We start from the raw sequence: 21,054 nt of genomic DNA on the forward strand, positions 1-21,054 counted from the left end.
TGTTCTGTGTTGTTTTGTCAGGCTCCATCTACTCTTGCTGCTCCGTGGCCTTTGTGAAAGAATGGTGATGTGGTTTACTGGAATGTGGGCATTTTAAAGGATTTCACCACAGCGTATAATTTACTCAATAAAATGCACAATAATAAAGTATACATGTAAAAATTTCAGTGATTTTTTATTTCGAACACTTAATGGTTCTATAAATATAGATTGTATTGTTTTGTTTTTCCAGGCAGGGTTTCTTGGCTGTCCTGGATCTCACACTGTAGATCAGGCTGGTCTCAAACCAGAGATCCATCTGCCTGCCTCTGCCTACTGTGTGCTGGGATTCAAGGTGTGCGTCATCACCACCTGGCATAAAAATATGGACATTTTTTAAGCTATTAAAATCAGGATAGGGGATTGAGAAGCCTGGGAATTTTGATAATTTGGTAGAATGCTTACCTAGCATTCAGAAAGCACCAGGTTTGATCTCCTAGTGCTGCATAAAACTGATTGTGGGGGTGCAAACCTATAATCCCAGCACTGAGGAGGAGGAAGAGTGTCAGGGGCCCAAGGGTCATCTCTACTACATTGCAGATTTAATGCCAGCTTTTGGGTACGTGAGACCCTGTTTCTTTGTTTGTTTTTCGAGACAGGGTTTCTCTGTGTAGCCTTGGCTGTCCTGTAGCTTTATAGACCAGGCTGGCTTTGAACTCACAGAGATCTGCCTGCCTCTTCCTCCCTGAGTCCTAGGATTACAGGCGTGTGCCATTGTGCCCAGCTGAGACCCTGTTAAAACGTTTAAAACAAAACCCAGAAATTCAAAACACTAAAATCTGAGTAGAACCCTTGTTAAAATAGTCTTTCTTTTGCTCTAGGTAGTAAAAAGGCACAATCACTATCCAAGCCACAACAAAATTTGATAACTTCCGTTAGTAATTTGTGTTCTATGAAATACCACTTTTGCTTTAATGTGAAAAACTAGCCAGGAGTGGTGTCCCACACCCGTAATGTAAAGCTGCTTTAGAGTCTGACTCAGGAGAGCTGGATTCAAGGCCCCTCAGGCCACATAGCCAGACCCTCACCTTCTGTTTCATTAAACAAAAGCTGATCCTCACTTATTTTTCATGACTAGTGCTGCGTGGGGGGGGGGTGCCGCTGTGTGCTTTTCCCAAATTTTATTTTAAATATTTTCTTTTCTTTTTTTTTTCAAAGATTTTTATTTTTTTATTTTATGTATATGAGTATTCTATCTGCATTTACACCTGCCAGAAGAGGGAATCAGTTCACATTATAGATGGTTGTGAGCCACCATGTGGTTGCTGGGAATTGAACTCATGACCTTTGGAAGAGCAGACAGTGCTCTTAACTACTGAGCCATCTCTCCAGCCCTAAATATTTTCTAAAGGTATTGAATACATATAGCAAATGAATACCAGAATTATGAGCTCTACAGTAAAGTTCATGTTTTTCATCATGGAAAAAAACCATAATGCCATAGGATGGATCTTTGTTTTATCTTGGGACTAGTAACGCATCAGTGTCAAAGCTCATAATCCCAGCAATGACTAGTTAATTTTCTAGCCATTTTAGGAAGAATGTGATTCTATATTAGTGATAAGTAAACATTTTATATATGGTTTTATTCTTTCTCTCTCTCTCTTTTTGTTTTTTTCCTCCCAAGACAGGTTTTTTTCCTCTGTGGCCTTGGCTGACCTGACTCGCTTTGTAGACCAGGCTGGCCTCCGACTCACAGACCCAGCTGTCTCTGCCTCCCTGAGTGCTGGCATTACAGGCTTTCAGCACTGTGCCCAGCTCAATTTTATTCTTTGAAGCTCAGTGAGTAGTGAGCATTGATCCTTGTGTTCACTTGCTTGCTCCCCCACCACACTTCAGGAAGGTGCGGTGGGTAAGGTTATGTCGCCCAGGTTGACCTCAAACACCGCGGCTCAGGTGGTCTGTTGCCACAGCCTCTTGAATTGTCCTGTAGGCACACAACACTGCATCTAGCTGTAAAATAATTTGTATGTGTGTGATATGTGAGTATATATGTATGTGTGCATGTATGTCCTCATGGGGAGGGCGTGGGTGTTGCAGTGGGCCTGTGGAAGTCAAAAGACAGCCTGTGTGTTTTAATCTCCACTTGAGAGATGATGTCTTTATCACTATGGACGCCACGGTAACAGGCCTGCTACACAGCTTCCTGTAGGGGGTGCTAGAATTGCAAATGCTTGTACTATACCCATCTTTTATGTGAGTTTCAGGGGTTCTAAACTCAGGTAGTCAGGCTTGCATAGCAAGCACTTTTACCCACCCAGCTCGCTCTTCAAATCTTACGTATTTATGTATTTAACGTTTTATTTTCTATTATTGTGAGTGTGAGCATGCACATGCCACAGTACAAGAAGGACGTTCAAAGGCAACTTGGGTTGTTGTCTCACTCCACTCTGGAATCCAGAGATCAAGCTCTGTCCTTAGGAATGCTTGAGAAGCGCTTCTCCCTGTTGAGTTGTCCATTTAGACCTCATTCCTCTGTTTGTTTATTGAACCAGGGTCTCTGTATAGCCCAGGCTGTCCTGGAACGCACTGTGTACGCCAGGCTGGCTTCAAACTCCGAGAGCTCCACCTGCCTTCTGAGTGTTGGAATGTACAGATGTGTGCCACCGTACCACTTCTTGATTTACTTTTAAAGAGATGGTGTCTTGCTAAGGTGCCCAAGCTAGTCTTAAACTGTGGGTCCTGCCTCAGCCGCTTTAGGGAATGCCACAAGTGTGCCTCTGCATGCACCAAGATGTAAAAACAAACAACAAAAAACCACTCCCATGCTTTCTGTCTTTGTGGTGGTTCGGATTGGCTTGGGGAGACTGTCTCTATGGTAGGAAAGTTATGTGCTGAGGTGGGAAAGGCTCTTCCTGTAATCTTGTTTTGTAGTGAGGAACTGAGTGATTACTTTGAGTCTGTCAGCTGTCACCATGACTGGCTGCTGAATGCCATCCCTACAAACACCAGGTCTCAATTTTTTAAGTCAGCGTATGAAGTACTGGGTTTCATTATGACATTTTTGTAAAATATGCCATTATATTTCATCTTACTGCCATCCCTCAACCTTCTCCCCAATTAAAAAAAAAAATATTTATTTTGAGCTGGATCATTAGTTAAGAACACTTGATGTTTTTCCAGAGAACCTGGCTTCCATTTCCAGCACCCACATGGTGACCCACAACTGCCTGTAACTCCAGACTCAGGGGATACACCCCCCCCTTCTGGCCCCCACAGGCATTTGGTACACATGTGGTACACAGGCATACATACAGACAAGTCATCCATACACATAAAAATAAAACTATTTTGTGTTCACGAGTGTTTGCTTGTGTGTGTATATGGGCATGCAAGAGCCAGTGTGGGTCAAAAGAGGGACTGGATTCTGGAATCCTGGAAGTGGAGTTTCAGATGGTTGTGAGCCTCCCTGTTTATTCTGGGAACTGTGGGAACTGAACTCAGATCCTCTGCAAGAACAGCAAGTGCTCTTAACTGCTGAGCCCTGCCAGTCTATGCCCAGGGTTTTCTGAGCAGAGATTTGGCCTAGGCTGCTTTATTACATGACACAACAAAAGCACATCAAATTGATCTCTCTCCCGCACACCCTTTTCTTTTTTGAGAGTCTCACTGTGTAGCCCTGGCTGGCCAGGAACACTATGTAGACATGCAGACCAGGCTGCCCAGGAACTCAAGAGAGCCACCTGCTTCTGCCTCCCGAGTGCTGGAATTAAAGGCCTGTACTCCACTTAAACCTCTAGTTTTAATTATGTCATCTGCCATTCTCATTGCTCTCATCTTTTACCTTTTTTCAGCCCATTTCATACTCACAAGCAAAACAGAACTGCTGTCTTGAGTTTATTGTGTAGCACTGTGCTTAGAGAAGAGCAGCTGTCAGTCATCTTAGCCCTCAGGAGCAAGCTTGTTGACTGTTGATGTTCTCTCTAGGAGAGGTAGGGAAGGTCTTTGCTCCCTCCTGCACCTCCTGGCCAGTTGTATATAACTCTTCCCTAATTGTATGTGGCTTCACAGTCTCTGAAGTCGCTGGAGAATGTAGATGGTAGAGGGTTAACTGAATGGGCAGCTTCCGGTATATACAGCTATGGGAAAGTTATCTATGTTTGTCTGAGAATTTCCAGTCGTGAGGCTGCTCCAGGGAATTATTTAAAATATAGGAAAAAGCATATGAATATGTTAAAACAGCAGAGATTTTTGTTTGCTTATATTATTAAAAGTTGGCTCCCTGGTTCCTGTGAGGAATCAATCCCTCACCACACTCTATAAGTAAGTTCAATAAACTTACTGGTCCCCCAAGTTAGATTAGGGCACTGTAGTTGTGCCCTAGGGAGAGGGGTTGTCTGGTTTTGTCTCATTCCCCACAAGGGAAAGAATCTCCACAACAGATACATGTCGCTTGATGGTAGGATAAAGTGTGATGGTCTTTTAGTTTTCAGGGCTTTTCTTAATTTGGTGGTTGTCTAGGATTTTACTGGTTTTTAAAGTCTTCACTGTTGTGTCCAGGGAACACTGGTTTCCCTTTCTAGACTAAAACCTAGCCTCTCCACTAAAAACCAATATAAGTATTCTAGAAAAATTTGTAATCTATATGAAAGTAAATAATCACGTCATAGTGTATATGTGCTTCAAGTCATAATGTATACATGGTAAATATAAACAATTTAATCTGATTGTAATGTACTTAAATCTGGGGAAGGAGAGAACAGTAAAACTTAATGGTATAAGCAAACAAAAATCTCTGACGTTTTAACATATATGCTTTTTCATATCTTTTAAATAATTTTGGAGTCAACATTTACACATTGAAAAAGCTTTAGTAAATGGTTCTTAATAGTGCATACTATTACACTTGGTGTCAGAAGGCAGAGGCAAGTGGATCTCCCCGAGTTTGAGGTCAGACTGGTCTACAAAGCAAGTCTCAGGGCAGCCAAGTCTACACAGAGAAACCTTGTATCCAATAAAACAAACAAAAAATTAAAAAAGAAAAAGCAAACCAAAACAGCATACTATTCAGAGAATGCATGTTTTCTTAACAGGTGCCTCGTTTGTTGGGTTGTGTATATTACTTGGTTTGTTGGTTTTTGTTTTGTTTTTGGTTTTGTGGTACTGACTGAACCTAGTGACTTACACATGCCAGGTAAGTGTTCTTTCACTCGGGCCAATTCTCTGTTCTTATTATTTATTTACTTGCTGTTTTTGAGAGTTGTTGGGGCTGGGGTTAGAAGTTTTTTCTATGTCATTCAGGTTGGTCCTGAACTCCTGGGCATAGTGATCCTTCCCTCTTGGCTTCCTAGTGTTGGGGCTGGAGGCATGGATTGCTTTGCCAGGCTATTTTTTTAAAAATGTTTTTAAAAAACCATGTTTTAAAAAAATGTTTTTTTTGCTCTTTGCCATTTTTAAAGATCTTCTAATGCTGTTAGAAGTTTTGTTTTATAGGTAAAAGCTCTTACTGTTTTCATAACAAAATCAGCTTAGAACTTGATCCTTTGGTCCTTTCTTGAAAATGCTCGATTATGAAATGTCTTAATAGCCAGCCGTCCTTTAGATCTGCGGTCAGGCTGAGCATAATCAAGGCTCAGCCCAGTCTTTGTAGTTTTAACACCCCCCCCCAAAAAAAAAACAGACTTAATCTATCCAATTGTAGCCACTCTGGTATTCTTCAGGCATACAGAGAATCCTTGCTCTTCTTGTCCTGTCTCACTTTGTGGGGCTGATGCTTGCCACATTTCTTGCAGAAAGTCCAAAGGATCTTAGGAACATTCACTGTGTTTATGGGAACACTACAGCACAGAAAAGAGTTTTGTGTTTAATATGCTAGTACTGGGTCTGTTATTGAATATCCATGTAGTGGTTGGCTGACCTCAATACCCATCACCATGTAAACATCTCTATGTCCTTTGCAAAGAAGTTTAAATTGCATACCCTAGATAAGGTGCATTATGGTAATTCAGTGCCTGGTGGCTATTCAGTCCGTGTTATTTCTCAGGATACTTTTTCTTAGTAGTTGGAATGTAATATGTATTTCACACCTATTTCTCCTTGATCAGCATTTCCTTATAGCCCATTGTATGTATATGTGTGTATGTGTGTTGCTTTTATTTTAACTGTGTGTTGTCCTTCTGAGTTAAAGACAATAGCAAATTTGAAATCTGCACTCTGGAAGTTTAATAACCATACTCACTCACTTACTTACAAAAACCTTTAAAACTAGTTCCAGCAGTGCATGCCTGTAATCCAACCACTCAGGAGGCTGAGGCAGGAGCAACACAGATTTGAGCTTTGCCTGAACTATGTAGAGAGATGTTGTCTTAAACTTTTGAACATGTTGATAGTATGCTAGTTCCATAACTTAGAACATTTGTGTTCCATATATGCTCAGTGGTTTAGTTTTTCATTGTACCATCTAAGCTTTGTGTTTTCTTCCCAATTTCTAGGTTACCATCACGAAAGCCAAGGTGGATTTCTCCAGTGTAGTGTGCCTGCCCCCTTCCGTCATTGCTGTGAATGGGCTGGACGGAGGAGGGGCTGGCGAAAATGATGATGAGCCAGTGCTCCTGTCCCTGTCTGCGGCCCCCAGCCCCCAGAGCGAAGCTGTTGCCAATGAGCTCCAGGAGCTGTCCCTGCAGCCCGAGCTGACCCTGGGCCTCCATCCTGGCAGGAACCCCAGTTTGCCTCCACTTAGTGAAAGGAAGAATGGTGAGTCCTTAAGAAACTGCTATGTTGCTTGCTTTGAACCAGGGTTTCCTTGTTTGTGATGCCGTAGATCCATGCCTTACTTCATGTCTGATGACAAGTTTTACATCTTAACATTTCTTGTAAAAGAAAGGAATAATGTATTTTAATTATTATATGTTTATTATTTAAATGTAATATTAATATGTATAAAATATTTATTATATGCATAGCTTACTTTATCTTATTTAGAAATAGCCTAGTTTAGGAATTCGTTTCCTACTGTGGTTACTGTCGCTGCTTTAATTTGCCTGCTCTGCTGATTCCAACCCATTCTGTCCATTAATTCAACAGTTCAGCAAATACTTGTTGAGCATCAACAAAATAGCAAGTCGAACAAGTGTCAGGCACATGAGCCTGTCAGGAACATTTCACATCCAAACCATAACACAACACAGCCTCGCTAGCCCATAGCTCCACCTAACTCGGGCTCAGGGTACTTCCACTAGCCTACAGTTGGGCAGAGTGGCCCAACACAAAGCTAGTAGATCCTGAAAGAGGGCAGAGGCTTTTGTACCACCAAAAGTGAAAAAAATGTGAGTTGAGCCATATTGTTAGGTCAGGCACTGTCTATGTGTTCTTCTACAACCTAGGTTTATTGTTTAATATTTATTTCCCTTTTGAGTTAATAATGATACATATTTTGTGATCTAATCTCTTACTCACTGTGGAATTTCCCTTCAGAATACCAGCTTTATCTGCACCTTCTGTGTTGATACATTTTTCTCTCAGATTTACTTTATTATACATACAGTCTTCTGCTTGTATGTCTATCTGCATGCCAGAAGAGGGCACCAGATCTCATTATAGATGCTTGTGAGCCACCATGTGGTTGCTGGGAATTGAACTCAGAACCATTGAAAGAACAGCCAGTGCTCTTAACCCCTGAGCCATCTCTCCAGCCCCAATTAATTAGTTTTAATTAGTCTTATCTATTAGGATGGTGTTTCTCTGTTTCTTAAATTGTTTTGGCTGCTTTTACCCTTTAAGTTTCCCATGATTTTAAAGTTACTTAATTTCTTCAAATAAAATAATAACAACAGAAGAGATACTTTTTCTCAAAAAACCATTTAAATACACAGTAGAGTTTTGTGCTGAAACCTGTCTGCTCTTCTCTTAGAATTTACCACTGCCTTTTTAAAGATCTATCTTTATGTGTGTATGTTGCCTCCATGAATGGATGTACCCTGTGCATGTCTGTGCCTGCCAGGCCAGAAGAGGCCTGTGAGATCCTTTGGAACTGGAGTTGTAGATGGTTGTGAGCTGCTGTGTCAGTGCTGGGAACTGAACCTGGGTCCTCTGCAAGAGCAGTATGGTGGTTTGAATAAGAATGCCTCCCAGAGGCTCACATGTTTGAATGTTTACTCAACAGGGATGGCACTTGAGAAGGATTAGGAGATGTGGCCTTGTTGGAGGAAGTGTGTTATTGAGGATGGGCTTTGAGGTGAGCCCAAGCCAGGCCCAGTGTCTCTGGATATAGAACTCTCAGCTCCTTTTCCAGTACCATGTCTGCCTGTATGCCCCAATGCCACCGTGATGATAATGGACTAAATCTCTTGAAAGTGTAAGGAAGCCCCAATTAAATACGTTCTTATAGAAGAGTTGCCTTGGTCATGCTGTCTCTTCACAGTAACAGACTGTGCCTAAGACAAGTAGCAAATGTGTTCATCCACTGAGCCATCTTTCTAGCCATCTACCATTGACTCTTTTGGAGGGTGAGAAGCGGGAGTTAGACTGAGTCTCACTGTGTGATTGGGCTGGCCTTATTGGTCCTCCTGCCTTAGCCTCTAGAGTGCTGTGATTACAGGTGTGTACCACCTTGCCCAGCTCTGCCACCAGCACTGCATTTATGTTTGTCTCTTTTATCACTCCATTTTTTTGTGTCCCCTGTACTTCAAAGTAAGGTTTCAGACACTGCTTTGCTGCCTGTTGCCAAAATGTAGCAGCCACTGTCATTTCTATTGAGTTACCACAGATTAAACACTTCTGTTTTTGACTAGTATTTACAACTGGAGAAATGGTAAAACATTACCAGAAAACAGTTCCCTTCCTAGCCAATACTCTCTCCTTCTTGCTGAAAGGACATTATCCTTCTTTCTGATGTCATCAGCTGGGTTCACTTTGCTCTGTTTGTTTAATTACTTGTTTATTGATTCAGAGATGGTGGTGTCACCATGTTACCCAGGCTGCCTGAAGCGCAAGCCTCAAGTAGTCCTCTGCCTAAGGGTACTGAGTGGCTGGGCCTGTGAGCTTGAAACTCCTCTGCTGGGTATTTGACTCACTTTTATACTTCATCTAGAATCATCCTGCATGTCCTCTCTTGGTGGCTTCTTTGATATGTCTTTGAAATTCATTTTTGTTGTTTGCGGCTACAGTTTCTCTAAATAGTTGGTAAACATTTGGATTGTTTTAATTTAGGGCTGCTATGAATCATGCTTCTGTAAAACCATTTCTTTTGGTGTATATGTTGGAATTTTGGAATAAACTATAGGACTTATAAGAAAATGGGAGAGTTAATATTTAAAAATATATGAGTCTTGGGCCAGTGACATGGCTCAGTGGGTAAAGACACTAGCTGCCAAGCCTGAGAACCTGAGTTCATCCCCATGTTGGAAGAAGAGAAGACTAATTTCTTCTCGTTGTTCTCTGGTCGTCATGCATGTGCATGTACACACACAGCAAACAAACAAGTAACTGTATAAAAGCAATTTTTATGTAAGATATATTTATGGCTTTCTGTCCATTAATTAGTTTTATCTCTGATCCTATGTGTTTTTTACAAGCTTCTCCAGAGAGATCATGTAAATGGTTAGCTCTGTTGTCAGGTATGGTTTTTGGTTGATGTTGTAAATGTTATTTTTTGTGTGTGAACTATTTTGTTTGAAGCTGGAATATAGAAACACTAGACTTTTTCAAAACCCCTGTGCCTTTTTACATGCATGTGCACATTGACATGTGCCTCCTCCTGTTCTCCTGCTGTCTCCGTTTGTCCTTAGGGATTCTTTTCAGACATTTTGAGGGTTCTCTTGCAAGCCGTGCTTAAGGTGGGTGCTTCTTTTCTTCTGCTTTCCTCTGTTGGTCTTCGTCCCCCCACTTGTTCACCCTCTGTAGTCATCACAACTCCACATGCAGCAATGAGCCTTTGCAAGCTGGTATCAGCATCGCACCACTCCCCAGATCGTAGTGCCTTCCCACGAGGCCAGTAGTCAAATTACATTTCTATGCTGTGGTCTGGTGTCTCTCCTACCTCCTTTCTTGCCACTTCAGCACAGTCACACTGATGTTCTTGCTACTTATTTCCCCCCTTCCATCCCACTCAGTCCTCCTTACCCGTTCCTTCCTCTCTGTTCACATGTCTGTAGTGCTGGGCATCAAACTCAGAGCCTGCTGCATGGTAGGCAAGTGCTGTACCAGTGACATTTTCCTCCTTGCCCAGTTCTCGTGTTCTTGAACACATGAACCTGTGCTGTCCCCGCATGAAAACCTTCCTACACAAGCGTCTTTCCTCAGGGAACCCTTCCCTTCCCGTGTTCTATTGAGTGCCACCTCCCATTATACTTCTGCCTTTTCTTTTATCATTTGTCATTAGTGTGTGTTTACTGTTTGTATCCTCACTTTTGTCGGCACATTTTATAATGGCAGAAACTTAATTCTGCTTGGCACATAGCTGACTATTGGCTCACAGTGGATATCCAAGTATTTATTGGGTGCATAAGTAAATGGTTTCTTTTTCCTAGTGGGCAACAACTATTTTTTATTGGTTTTGTTTTGTTTTTTGTTTGTCTTAAGATGGGATCTTACTATGTATGCCTAGCAGACCTGGAACCCCCTATGTAGACCAGGCTGGCCTTAAACTCTTTTTTTAAACAGTTCTGCCTTCCAAGTCCTGGGGTTGAAGTCAAGCACCACCACACCACACTGCAACAGCTGGTTTTTATATTTGTAGTTTTTAGTGGCTTGTTTGGGAAATAGGGGGTACCCACAAGATTTTTTTGTGTGTTCTTTTTCTCATTTCTAATTCCCTGTTCCCAGATGAAGAGACATCAGCTTACTTACTTGATACACGGGGGTGGGGAGTAGGGGGTAGTTGATCTAGAAGGAAAGATGGAAGAGAGAAGAATAGAAAGGGCACTAGTGAGATGGCTCGGGAGTTGGGTGCTTAATGTGCAGTCACAAGACCCAGATTTAAGATCCCAGCATCCATGTAGCAAGCCTGCCATGTCCCCAGCTCTGAGAGATGACACCCTATTCTGGCCTTCATGCACCTTCACACATAAACAGAATAAATAGATTTACTACAATAGAAGAGATGATGGTTCCTGTGACAATATAAGGACGAGTCCTATGGTGCCGGCTCTGTCTTGGTGGGGAGTAAGGGCCGTGTACCTCTGAGGAAGGAGGACTAGGGGAGGGATGACAGACAGCAGACAGTAACCCCTGTGCCTGGGTTGTCCGTGGAGGAAGTTAATGCCGATGTAGAGGCAGTAAGGTCACCTCGGTGGGACAGAAGGCTGCTGGAGGGTTGTGCTCAGCTTGTCTGTCAAAACTGAAGAGACATCCTAGAGGTTTCACTACTGCACTTTCCTCCAAAACTGCCCTTCAAATTTGTCAGTGTTTTTGGTGTGGATGGAATAGGCTCTCCAGTCTTAGCCCACTTGCTCTCTCTACAGAGTTTCACATGGCCATGCAAACTTTTTTTTTTTTAAAGATACTTTTTTTATGTAGATGAGTGCTCTATCTGCTGTACACCTTTTCGCCAGAAGAGGGCACCAGATCTCATTATAGATTGTTGTGAGCCAACATGTGGTTGCTGGGAATTGAATTCTGGACCGCTGGAAGAGCAGGTAGTGCTCTTAACTGCTGAGCCATCTCTCCAGGCCCTCTTGCAGACATTTTAAAGCCTTTATCTACTTACATTGCTCTTGGCTTTTCTACCCCATCTCTCCGTCCGCTACCTTTTCTGCTGAGAACTTTTACTCTTTCTGTCTTACATTGAGTTCCTTTGAGCATCCAGTCCTGGGTAAGAGGCTGGTGAGTGTACACTCCTAGGTTTTACACATCTCTAGGGAGGTCAGGGTAGTAACAGAAGTGGAAAATCCGTGAAGAGACAGTGGAGCACGGAGAGTGCCATTGTAGAGCAGAGGAAGTCCCGGAGTTTGAAATGTACACAGCTGTGCCGTGTGTGGAGAAGTGAGAAGACTGACTGCCCAGATCTGTTTCACTTCAAGTGTCTGATGTGGAAAAGCTGAGGGTTACTAGGAGTCCTTAAGGGGTACTTGGTAGTCAGGCTCCTGACACATTTGCTCAGGAGTTGGTGCCCTTAGGACAGTGATTCTCAACTTCCTAATGCTGTGACCCTTTATTACAGTTCTTGATGTTGTGGTGACCCCAACCATAAAGTTATTTCTTTGCTACCTCATTACTGTAATTTTGCTGTTATAAATTATAATAGAAATATCTGACATGCAGGTTATCTGATACGCGACCCAAAGGGGTCATGACCCATAAGTAGAGAAGCACTGCTGTAGGAGCTGACTTTGCTTACCCCATACCTTGGTGGCCTAAACTGGAAAAGTTGGTAAGATAAGTCCAAGGTCTGTGTTTTCATGGCACTCCTTTATCTTTGAAGCTGAGCATCTAGGTTTAAAAGGACACAGTTGAAAAGCCTATGGACCGTATCCATCCCGAACTTGGAGAAGCCTGGAAAGCCTTCTCCCCAGGCTGCAATCCCCTGACCCCCAGCTCAAGGAGCTTTGGCACCCAGTGAATGATGTATTATAATTTCTTTTACTAACACTGTGTCCACTTCTAAATAACATATATTGGTTAGTTGAAATTTATATGACTGAAATGATTTTTTTATTCCCCTTTTGCTCATCATAGCTAGTATTCCATCATCTTGCATACATGTGTGATTTATCCATTTTCATTGCTGGGTATTGAATGCTACCACAGACAACTGTTGCATAACAGAAAAAGCCTCTTCCTCTCTCTCTTTCTCTCTCTCTCTTTCATACACAAACACACACACACACACACACATATCTTGTTAATCTATTCAGCACTCAGAGCAGAGGCAGGGAAATCTGAGTTTGAGGCTAACCTCGTCTACAGAGCCAGTTCCAGGGCAGTCAGGGCTCCACAGAGAAATGCTGTCTCAGATAAATCAATCGATAAGTAGATAGACAGACAGATTGAGCCATTCCTCTTGTGGATTGTTGCTAGTTTCAGATTGTTGATGTCTTAACGTATGTTCACATACATAGCATAATATAGGACAGTTTATATTCCTCACTATTTGGACGATGCTAACTGAAATAAACCGTCTACATGGGAGAAGTAACTCCTTCCTTGCTCTTTTCCAAAAATAAATGTCTTATCTAGGCTTGCTTTTCTGCATTTCCTCATGAATTTCGATATTACTGTAGGGATTTGGTTGAAATTATGTTAAGTCTGTAAACTAGGAGAATTGGTATTTTTAGTGTCCTGTGACTATATTCTCTGCTGTATCAGAGCTTCTACATGAAGTTCTATAATTTCATATGTGGACGTTATACTTTTATTTCTTACATGTGTTTTGTTGCATTTACTTTTCTCTATTTTATTTTTGTGGCACTGAGAATTGAACCTCTGCATTGTATGCGAGCTATAGCCTCAACCCTCCATTTCCCTGTAATTGTTTCCTGCATTTAAAGACTGTTGTAAATGTTACCTTTTCTCTGAGTTCCCTTTTTCTAGCTGCTCCCAAATATTTTCCTGAAAGGGTGCTGGATGGGATGGGGAGAGCTGTATGAAGGGAGTACAGGGGAGAGAATGGATGTGAAAAGGCTATATTTATTCCTTTCAAAGTGGCTTTTCTTTCTCTTAGTGTGATTTAAGAAGCCCTCATTTCTGCTTTGCATGTTTTTTACAGCCAGGGAGAAAGGGCCAATCTTGTGTGTTTTTCCTGTAAGGGGACGGCCGTGCACTCACACCACACCACAGTGCCGCACAGGAGGTGCTAATTGAGCGTTGAGAGAAGTAAAAATTTTGAGTGGGCAGTTTCAGATCCAAATTACAATATTTTCTTGGGTAAAGAAAAGAGAGTTTTAAAACTATGTTCCTCAGGAAGCTTCAAGGATTTTCTAGATTTAGTCTCACTTGAAAATGTCTAAATCTTAAGATCCCTTAAATGACTATTTATAAAGTGACTTAGAGACTTTCCTAAAACTACTTCATCCCAATCTTAATCAGTTTTCCATCTTGTTCATTGGATGTTTGGCCAGGCTCCTAGTGAACAGATAGCAGATAGAACCCCCTACTCCAAAAAATAAATAAATAAACCAGGAGAAACAAAAAACCCAGCTCAGATTTGCCCCACGTCCCAGAGAAGCCTGCTGTTGGCGAGGGTGTGCTTCCTTCCGCATTAGCACCACTGCTTTATGTGGTGTGTCCTGCTTCTATTTAGCCTTTTTTATATGCTGTTGGATATTTTTTACTCTCCCCGGTTAGGTATTTAAAACAATTTTTACTTTTTACAGAAATACTGACAAAGTGTTCTACCATTTTAGTGTTTAAAAATTTATTCCCGGGCTCCTTTTAACTGAGTTCTAAGTATTAGAGAGAAATCAACAAGACAGATGAAGATCTCATTGTCTAACTTACAGTTGAGTGAGAGAAAGATTCAATAAAAGTTATACAAGCCAATTCATTTACAAACTTTGGTAGTTCCTTTAAGAGGAAAAACACAGGGTGTTAGGTTAACAGATCAAGCTCCTGGCAAGGGGCGTCTGCACGTGTGTGGTGTCCTCTCATACAGACACATACACATTAAAAGCAAACTTAAATAAAACAAGGCAGAAGAAACTTAACAACAGCAAAAGAGTCAGTTGGTAACAGGGCCATTTTAGTACTGGCAAGAGTGCACAGTTAAAAAACTGCCATGGGGGGCTGGTGAACATGCAGCTGCTGCCCGGCATGACCCCCAGGGCAGTGAAGTCCTGCAGGCTGCCCCCTGGCTTCCGTTTGTCATCCAGTCCCCAGGAGGCTGAAGTAGGATCCTTACAACTCTGAGTCCAGCCTTGGCTACAGAGTTAACACCATGCTTATAAATGGATGAAGAAGGAAAGGAGAAAGAAAGAAAAGTTACTGCTGTCCGGGGAGTGGATAAGTCCTGAAGGAATGTGTGTGTCGCCATGGCCATGTCGAGAACCTAGTGCCTCAGATTTGTGACAGTGTCCGAGCCTCCCTCTGACCCATGAACAAGTGTTTATGAACAGTTGACCAGTGTACTCGGAAACCACCGTAGCTTCTTCCTCCCAGGTGTCTGAGACCTGAGGCTGCTCCCTGTGGAGACCTTCTGAGCTTAGCTAACCTGCCTGCCTCCCTGTTCAGCAGTGTGTAATACATCTGCCTTCTTGCTCAGCAACATAAATGTGCTGAGTTTCTGGGCTGCTGCTGGACTGTTGGGATGCACGGCCCAGCCAGGCCCATATGTTCTGTACATGTGTTTTTATTTCCTTTATTTCCTCGGCACTGCAGTCAGATCACTCACAAAGATGTGCAGGTCATGCTGGTTGCCGTGCTGTTGAGGTAGGAACTACAGTCTATGGCATATTTATGCCCCAAGCTTTACCTTAACTTCGATGGGGGCTCTATATCTAACTCTCAGTAACTGGAAACGAGGGAAGATAGAACAGTGTATCTGTTAAACAGTGCTGGCAGAAAACAGCAAAATCCAAAATGTGGGAAGACAGGCTGCATTCTTCAATAGATAAAGATGAAAGAAATGTAAGAGACATATAGATGAGATGAAATGTGTTGTCACCTGCGAACTCTAATTTGAATAAATCAGCTCTAAAAAAAATCTATGAGTAGATAGCTGGGAAAATTTAAACAGTAGATAGTTTATCATATTAAAGGATTAAGATATTTTGGTGTAGTGAGGTAAAAATTTAAACACTAGTTAGATGGTTTATCATATTAAGGGATTTAAAATATTGTGTTTAGTTATTCTGGATAGTTCTGTGTTTTCAATGTTTAGAAAGTGAGATGCGTTGGACTTGCTTTGGGATGGGTGGGTGCTTGCTCTGTGGTGGTGGGAGCACGGGAGGTCAGGTGGACCAATTGGCCACATGGGTGTGAGTTTCAGGGTAAATGATGGGAACATAAGCAGCTTAATTCACAATTCTTTCCTGTCCTTGAGCTTAGATTTTTCTGTAGATTAGAACTATTTGCATACTTTGGGCAATATTAAAAGTCCGGGAATGAAGCAGGGATAGGATAAAAAGAATGAATTTGAGGACTGCATGATGATGTAATCAGTTACATTTTTGCATTTACTGACTCCTTAGTGGTTCAGGGCTGGGAGGAGTATAAGTTTATGGTTTGGGATCCATAAGGGAAAAAGAGAAAGGTGTGCCTTGAGGGGGTGGGCCAGGATGATGATACTGGAAGTTTGCTTTTTTACATATGTACTTAATTAAGATAGCTAGGTAGAGAGGCATAGTTGCAGCTTACAGGTGATGTCAGAGTTAGATAGGGGGTGAGATTTAGGAGGAAGAATGAGATTGCCCCGGAGTGTGCAGAAGAAAGGGCGGGTGTCCTGAGAGGGGCAGAGGAGGAGCCATTTAGAACTCTGAGAGGGGTGGTTAAAGAAGTAGGAAAGGAGTGTATTCTTGGGGAAGGGCAGCTGTGGCCTAGTGTGGAAGCGCTCCTTTTTGACTGGTGGTGCGCTCTTCTTCCCCTTCCCTCCTTTTCTCTCTTTTCTCTTCCTGGAAGTCACAGTGTCACTATGTAGCCCAAGATACCTTTGGCCTTTCAGTCTTTCTGCCCTGCTGCCTGAGTGTTAGGTTCTGAGTCTGTAACACTGCTCTGGCTGGTTCTTTCAGATTTTGAAGACCGAAGGCCTTTGGGGGTTTGGGCATCTGATGGGGAAGGACACTGGGATGCTCAGTGTGCTAAGTAGTTTCATTTAGCATTGTTCGAATGTGTCAAGTAGCTACCAAACCTTGTTGAGCATATAAGAACTACACTGATATCTGTAATATGTCCCTTTAGTGAATTCATAGAGTGTAGGGCATGAAATTTGCATTGATAAGCTAGAGAGTTATGATTAGAAGTGAAGCTTTCATTTTATTTCACGTTTGGTTATCCTTTTTTCCTCTGGTGCTCTCAGCCTAGTGTAGAGAATGTATATTTTAATTCTGTATGCTTTATCAGTGTATCTTTTAGTTCCGTTTTTATGAAATATTACCAATTTACAGAAAAATTGTGGAAGCTTTCAATGCTTTGAATCCAGTACTTTGGAACTGGGGAGCCTATACTAAAGTCTGTTTGCACAGTGACTGTGGATGAGTAGATATTTGTATTAGTCAGGCAGGGTTCTCTAAAGGAACAGAATGTATAGAGGGAATGAATGACTCTGTCTGTCTGTCTGTCTATCTATCGGGGATTTATTAGAATAGTTTACAGGCTGTGGTAAGGCTAGTCCAACAAATGGAAGGTTTAAGAGTCCAGCAGTTCAGTGTTTTGCAGTTGTTCAGTTCAGTTTTGCAAAACTGAATGAGGCTGGATGTCTTATCTGGTGAAGAAGTAGCCTCTAATGCCAGTCAAGGAATGGACTTGCTAGCAAGAGTGAGAGCAAGCAGGCAAAGAGAGCAAGCTGCCTTCCATGTCCTTTACATAGGCAGCCAGCAGAAAGGTGTGGCACAGATTAAAGGTGCGTCTTCCCACCCCAGAGATCCAGATGAGAAGTGGGTCCTCCCACTTCAAATGATTTCATTAAGAGAGAGAGAAAAAAAAAACCAACCCTGACAGGTGTGCTCAGCCATTTGGGTTTTAGTTAATTCCAGATGTTGTCAGGTTGACAACTAGAATAGCCATCACAATGTTCTTTGACATAAAAGCAAAATTTGACCATTACGCAAATATCTCACTTTCTGGGATTTTAAAAAAATTACTTTTTTTAGATTTCTGTTTTAAAAACAGCTTTTCTTTATTGTACTCCTTTTGTTCCAAGTTCATATGAATGGGATTGCTGTTTAAAAAAAAAAAAAAAATCAGCCGAAACCTGCTGTTCTCCGTTATTGGCTGTTGGTGTCTCCTGTGGTGGGCTGAACACTGACACGTGTGGCACTGTAAGCACTTCCTATAGCAGAAAGGTGCGCGAGCAGGAGGGAGGCAGCATGTGCCCTTCTCTGTCTTTATTCAGGAATCTTGTAATTTGTCATTTTTCCCCCTGTAAGTACAGAACTGTGAGAACTTGCTTCATATGAAAGAAACAAAACAAACAAAACCCCTCATATAGCATAATATACAGCCCCAGACAGTCAAAGGGATGACTCAGCCTTTCGGGGATGCTTTTCCCCGAAGTGGCTAACCCCTGACCAGTCTCTCATGCAGTCCCCGTTGAAATTCACTCATTTTTCATTTGACAGTTGGAGCTCAGTTGCCAGAAGAGGCCTGTGAGAATGCTTCTGCCTCCCGAGCAGCGTTGCGCCCACACTGGCTGCCACTCCACTGCCTGTTGAGTCATTCCCACAGCTCTATATAGAGCTCGGCTCTTAAACATGATGTTCTTGGAGTGAGAAAGAAAGGGAGTTTTTCTCTTCCTCAGAACCTCCCTACACCAAATCCGCTTTGCCTTTTCTTTTGTGCCTTGCCTCTTTGTGAAACTGTTCTTTTAAAAGGTCTCCCGGTGCTTTCATATTTCATTTGTTTGACTCTGTAAGCATTAAGGCATTTACTGGGTCAAGATCGCCCTAGTTAGCTTCACCAGAAAGAGTCAGGAATTCTAGATAACAACCCAGCAACCCAGCACCTTTCTAGTATTTATTAAAAGCCCATCAAATTGCCCAGTAGCATCTTAATATCATCTTATTGTGAATGCCAGTTATAAAAAAAAAAAAAAAAAAAAACACTACAGAAGGAATGAATGACTGTTATTGGGGCAGATGAAAGAATTCCTATCTGTAATTGAAAAGGGTGTTAGGTTTTGTATCTTTTCCCCCGGGGAAAGCAAAATGCCATTCTTATTCAGAAGCATTCCGGGGCATAGTAGAAAAAGGCTGCGGTTTATCGGGGAAGGGCCCCTTATGTATGCCATGCATCCAGCATGATCAGAGAGCATTTTAGAAGGGTTGTCTGTGGCACCCTCTCTATCCACAGCGAGGGTGTTCCCCACGGGTAGTGAGGGGCTCTTCAGGAGGACTGGCAGGAGTGAGAAACAGATTACCGCCCTGGAATGTGTTCTATGGTTTTGGACGGGGGTGGGGGGTGGGGAAACAGTTGAACTGTAGTTAAATAGTCAGCTTTCTTAGCTGTTGCCTATAAATACCACGTTTGAAAGGCTGTTGGGATTCTCAGCGGAGTTACTCGGCATATGTATTTGTGTGTACATGTTACTCAGTCCCGAATGTTTTCTTTCATGAGATTGGGTTAGATTGTGTTTGCTTTGTTGTCCTAAACTGCGTCAGCCCCAGGGTTTTGAATAAAACTACTAGGGTTTTGAATAAAACCTGGCTTCCCATTTTTAAAAGAGAGGAAAGCAGTTTGATCAGTCTTCCGAAGTCTTTCTGCGCTCCTCCCCTCCCCCTAGAGAGGACAGGCGGGGAGGAGCCACAGCTCTAACCACGAACTTCAGGTCTTCTCTGGAGCGCTGAGCTTCCTGTCTGCAGTCACTCAACTCTGGGCCATCTTGACCTGACTGGAGGGTGGAGAGTTGGTGTCTTCCCAGAGAAGGGGAGTGAAGTCTCATGTTCTCCTCTGTGAACAGGCATGAGACTGAATTTGTAAAGCTTGCTGTGCCCCTTCTAGATTTTTCCTGTGACTTGGACTTTTTGTGTTTGTGGGCTGTTTCTGTGAAGACTCGTCATGACTCTGCTGGAGCCCGAGATGCTAATGATGGCTGTGCAGTCAGGTAATTCCCTTATTTCCAGCAAAGCTCATTTGCCACAGGCATCATTAAAATGGTTGAGCGCTAGCGCTGGGCTCAGATGGGAAGCTGAAACATAAATCATCCAGTAAATATTTCATCTTCAGGTTTTTATTGTTTTTACTTCTTTTCTTCAATTTCATTTTCTAGTTATTCAAACATAGCTTTGAATTAGATGCTCACTGGTCTGAAGGGTCCTCAGCAAGGGGACCTATTTGTTTTTCTTTACTCATTTTATCACTGTCTTTAGCACTGCTGATAGTGGAGGATAATTAAATTGCTTTTGCTCCTTTGCTCAGTATGTCTTTCATCACAAACCTACTCTTTTTATGCCACTGTGAAAGTATCTTTTATGCGTTCCTCCACTGTTCTTTCTCGTCTGTGTCACAGCCTTTCCATTCGTCTTTACAGCATCTGTGGGACGCTCGTGATAAAGCATGGGGTTAGGGTTAAATTTTAGAGCGAGGAGAGCAGTTAACCGAGAGAATGCAGGATTTTTGAAATTCTATCTCTAAAAATAGTTTTCCAATTCAAAGCTTCTCTTAAAACATTTAAAAATTCCAGATAGTTTTTTAAATGTTCTTTTACTTTTGGTGTTTTTAAAACTTGTAAATCAGATATCTAAAAATAGAGAATGTTCCCTTTTTTATTTTTAGACTTCTACTAAAATGTAATCTGTAGTGTTTTCTGAAAGATTCATACAAGTGGCATTTGCACCCTCTACCCCATCCCCTGGCCCCATGCAGAGGAAAATGAAGCTCCTTGGTGGGGCTGACACTGTCTCTGGCATGGTGGTCTCCGTTCTCCTTGGGGAGTGCCTCGGTAGTGTGTTGTCAGGCCCAGGTGCAAATCAGCTAAAGGCATCGCAGGTTACTCCTGTAGACAGGAAGGGCCAGGGAAGAAGGATCCACTATTCTCTCTTCTCTTCTTCCTGGTTCACAAACAGACAAAATGAGTCGTTTATCAGATGAATTTTCTGTTCCTCTGTGCTATGCATTTCACGTTGCCTTTCCTTTCCCTCCCACGGATCTCTGGAGCTTTGTGTTCTAAACAAATAGTGTGCTTATCTGAGTGTTTCCCATCTGTCTTTGATGAGGTATCTCAGTAGCTCCTAGTCAAACTGACTCGATTTTTCCCAGTTTCCGGCTGTGTGTGGGCAAGTGTGTATTTTACTTTAAGGGGCAGATTTTTATATCTGAACACTTTCTTTTTGATTACTTGATACTTGTAGGTATCTCAGACAATAACATTTCATAGTACAGGTTAAAGGCTTCTTCCTCTAAGATAATTTCAGTGTTCCTAGCCCTAAAGGGAGAGAAAGGACTGTTCTTTGCGGTTTCTTGTCTCAGAGTAGGTTTTCCTACAGCATATGT

General features: G+C 42.2%; 1 protein-coding gene across 2 annotated transcripts in view; it reads left to right on the plus strand.

Moving 5' to 3' along the window:
• Positions 1–19,238: 19,238 nt before the first annotated feature.
• Positions 19,239–21,054, plus strand: part of Mrtfa (myocardin related transcription factor A) — a 92,673-nt gene continuing 90,857 nt past the window's right edge. Inside the window, exon 1 of one of the 2 annotated variants that reach the window (XM_021640330.2) lies at positions 19,239–19,666. In XM_021640330.2, the coding sequence (XP_021496005.1) occupies positions 19,621–19,666 (46 nt within the window). In that variant the 5' untranslated portion in view covers positions 19,239–19,620. The remainder of the gene's footprint in view (positions 19,667–21,054) is intronic. The other variant, XM_021640332.2, reaches the window with a different exon arrangement.

This window comes from Meriones unguiculatus, chromosome 8 (genome assembly GCF_030254825.1).
Source record: "Meriones unguiculatus strain TT.TT164.6M chromosome 8, Bangor_MerUng_6.1, whole genome shotgun sequence".
Taxonomy (NCBI): domain Eukaryota; kingdom Metazoa; phylum Chordata; class Mammalia; order Rodentia; family Muridae; genus Meriones; species Meriones unguiculatus.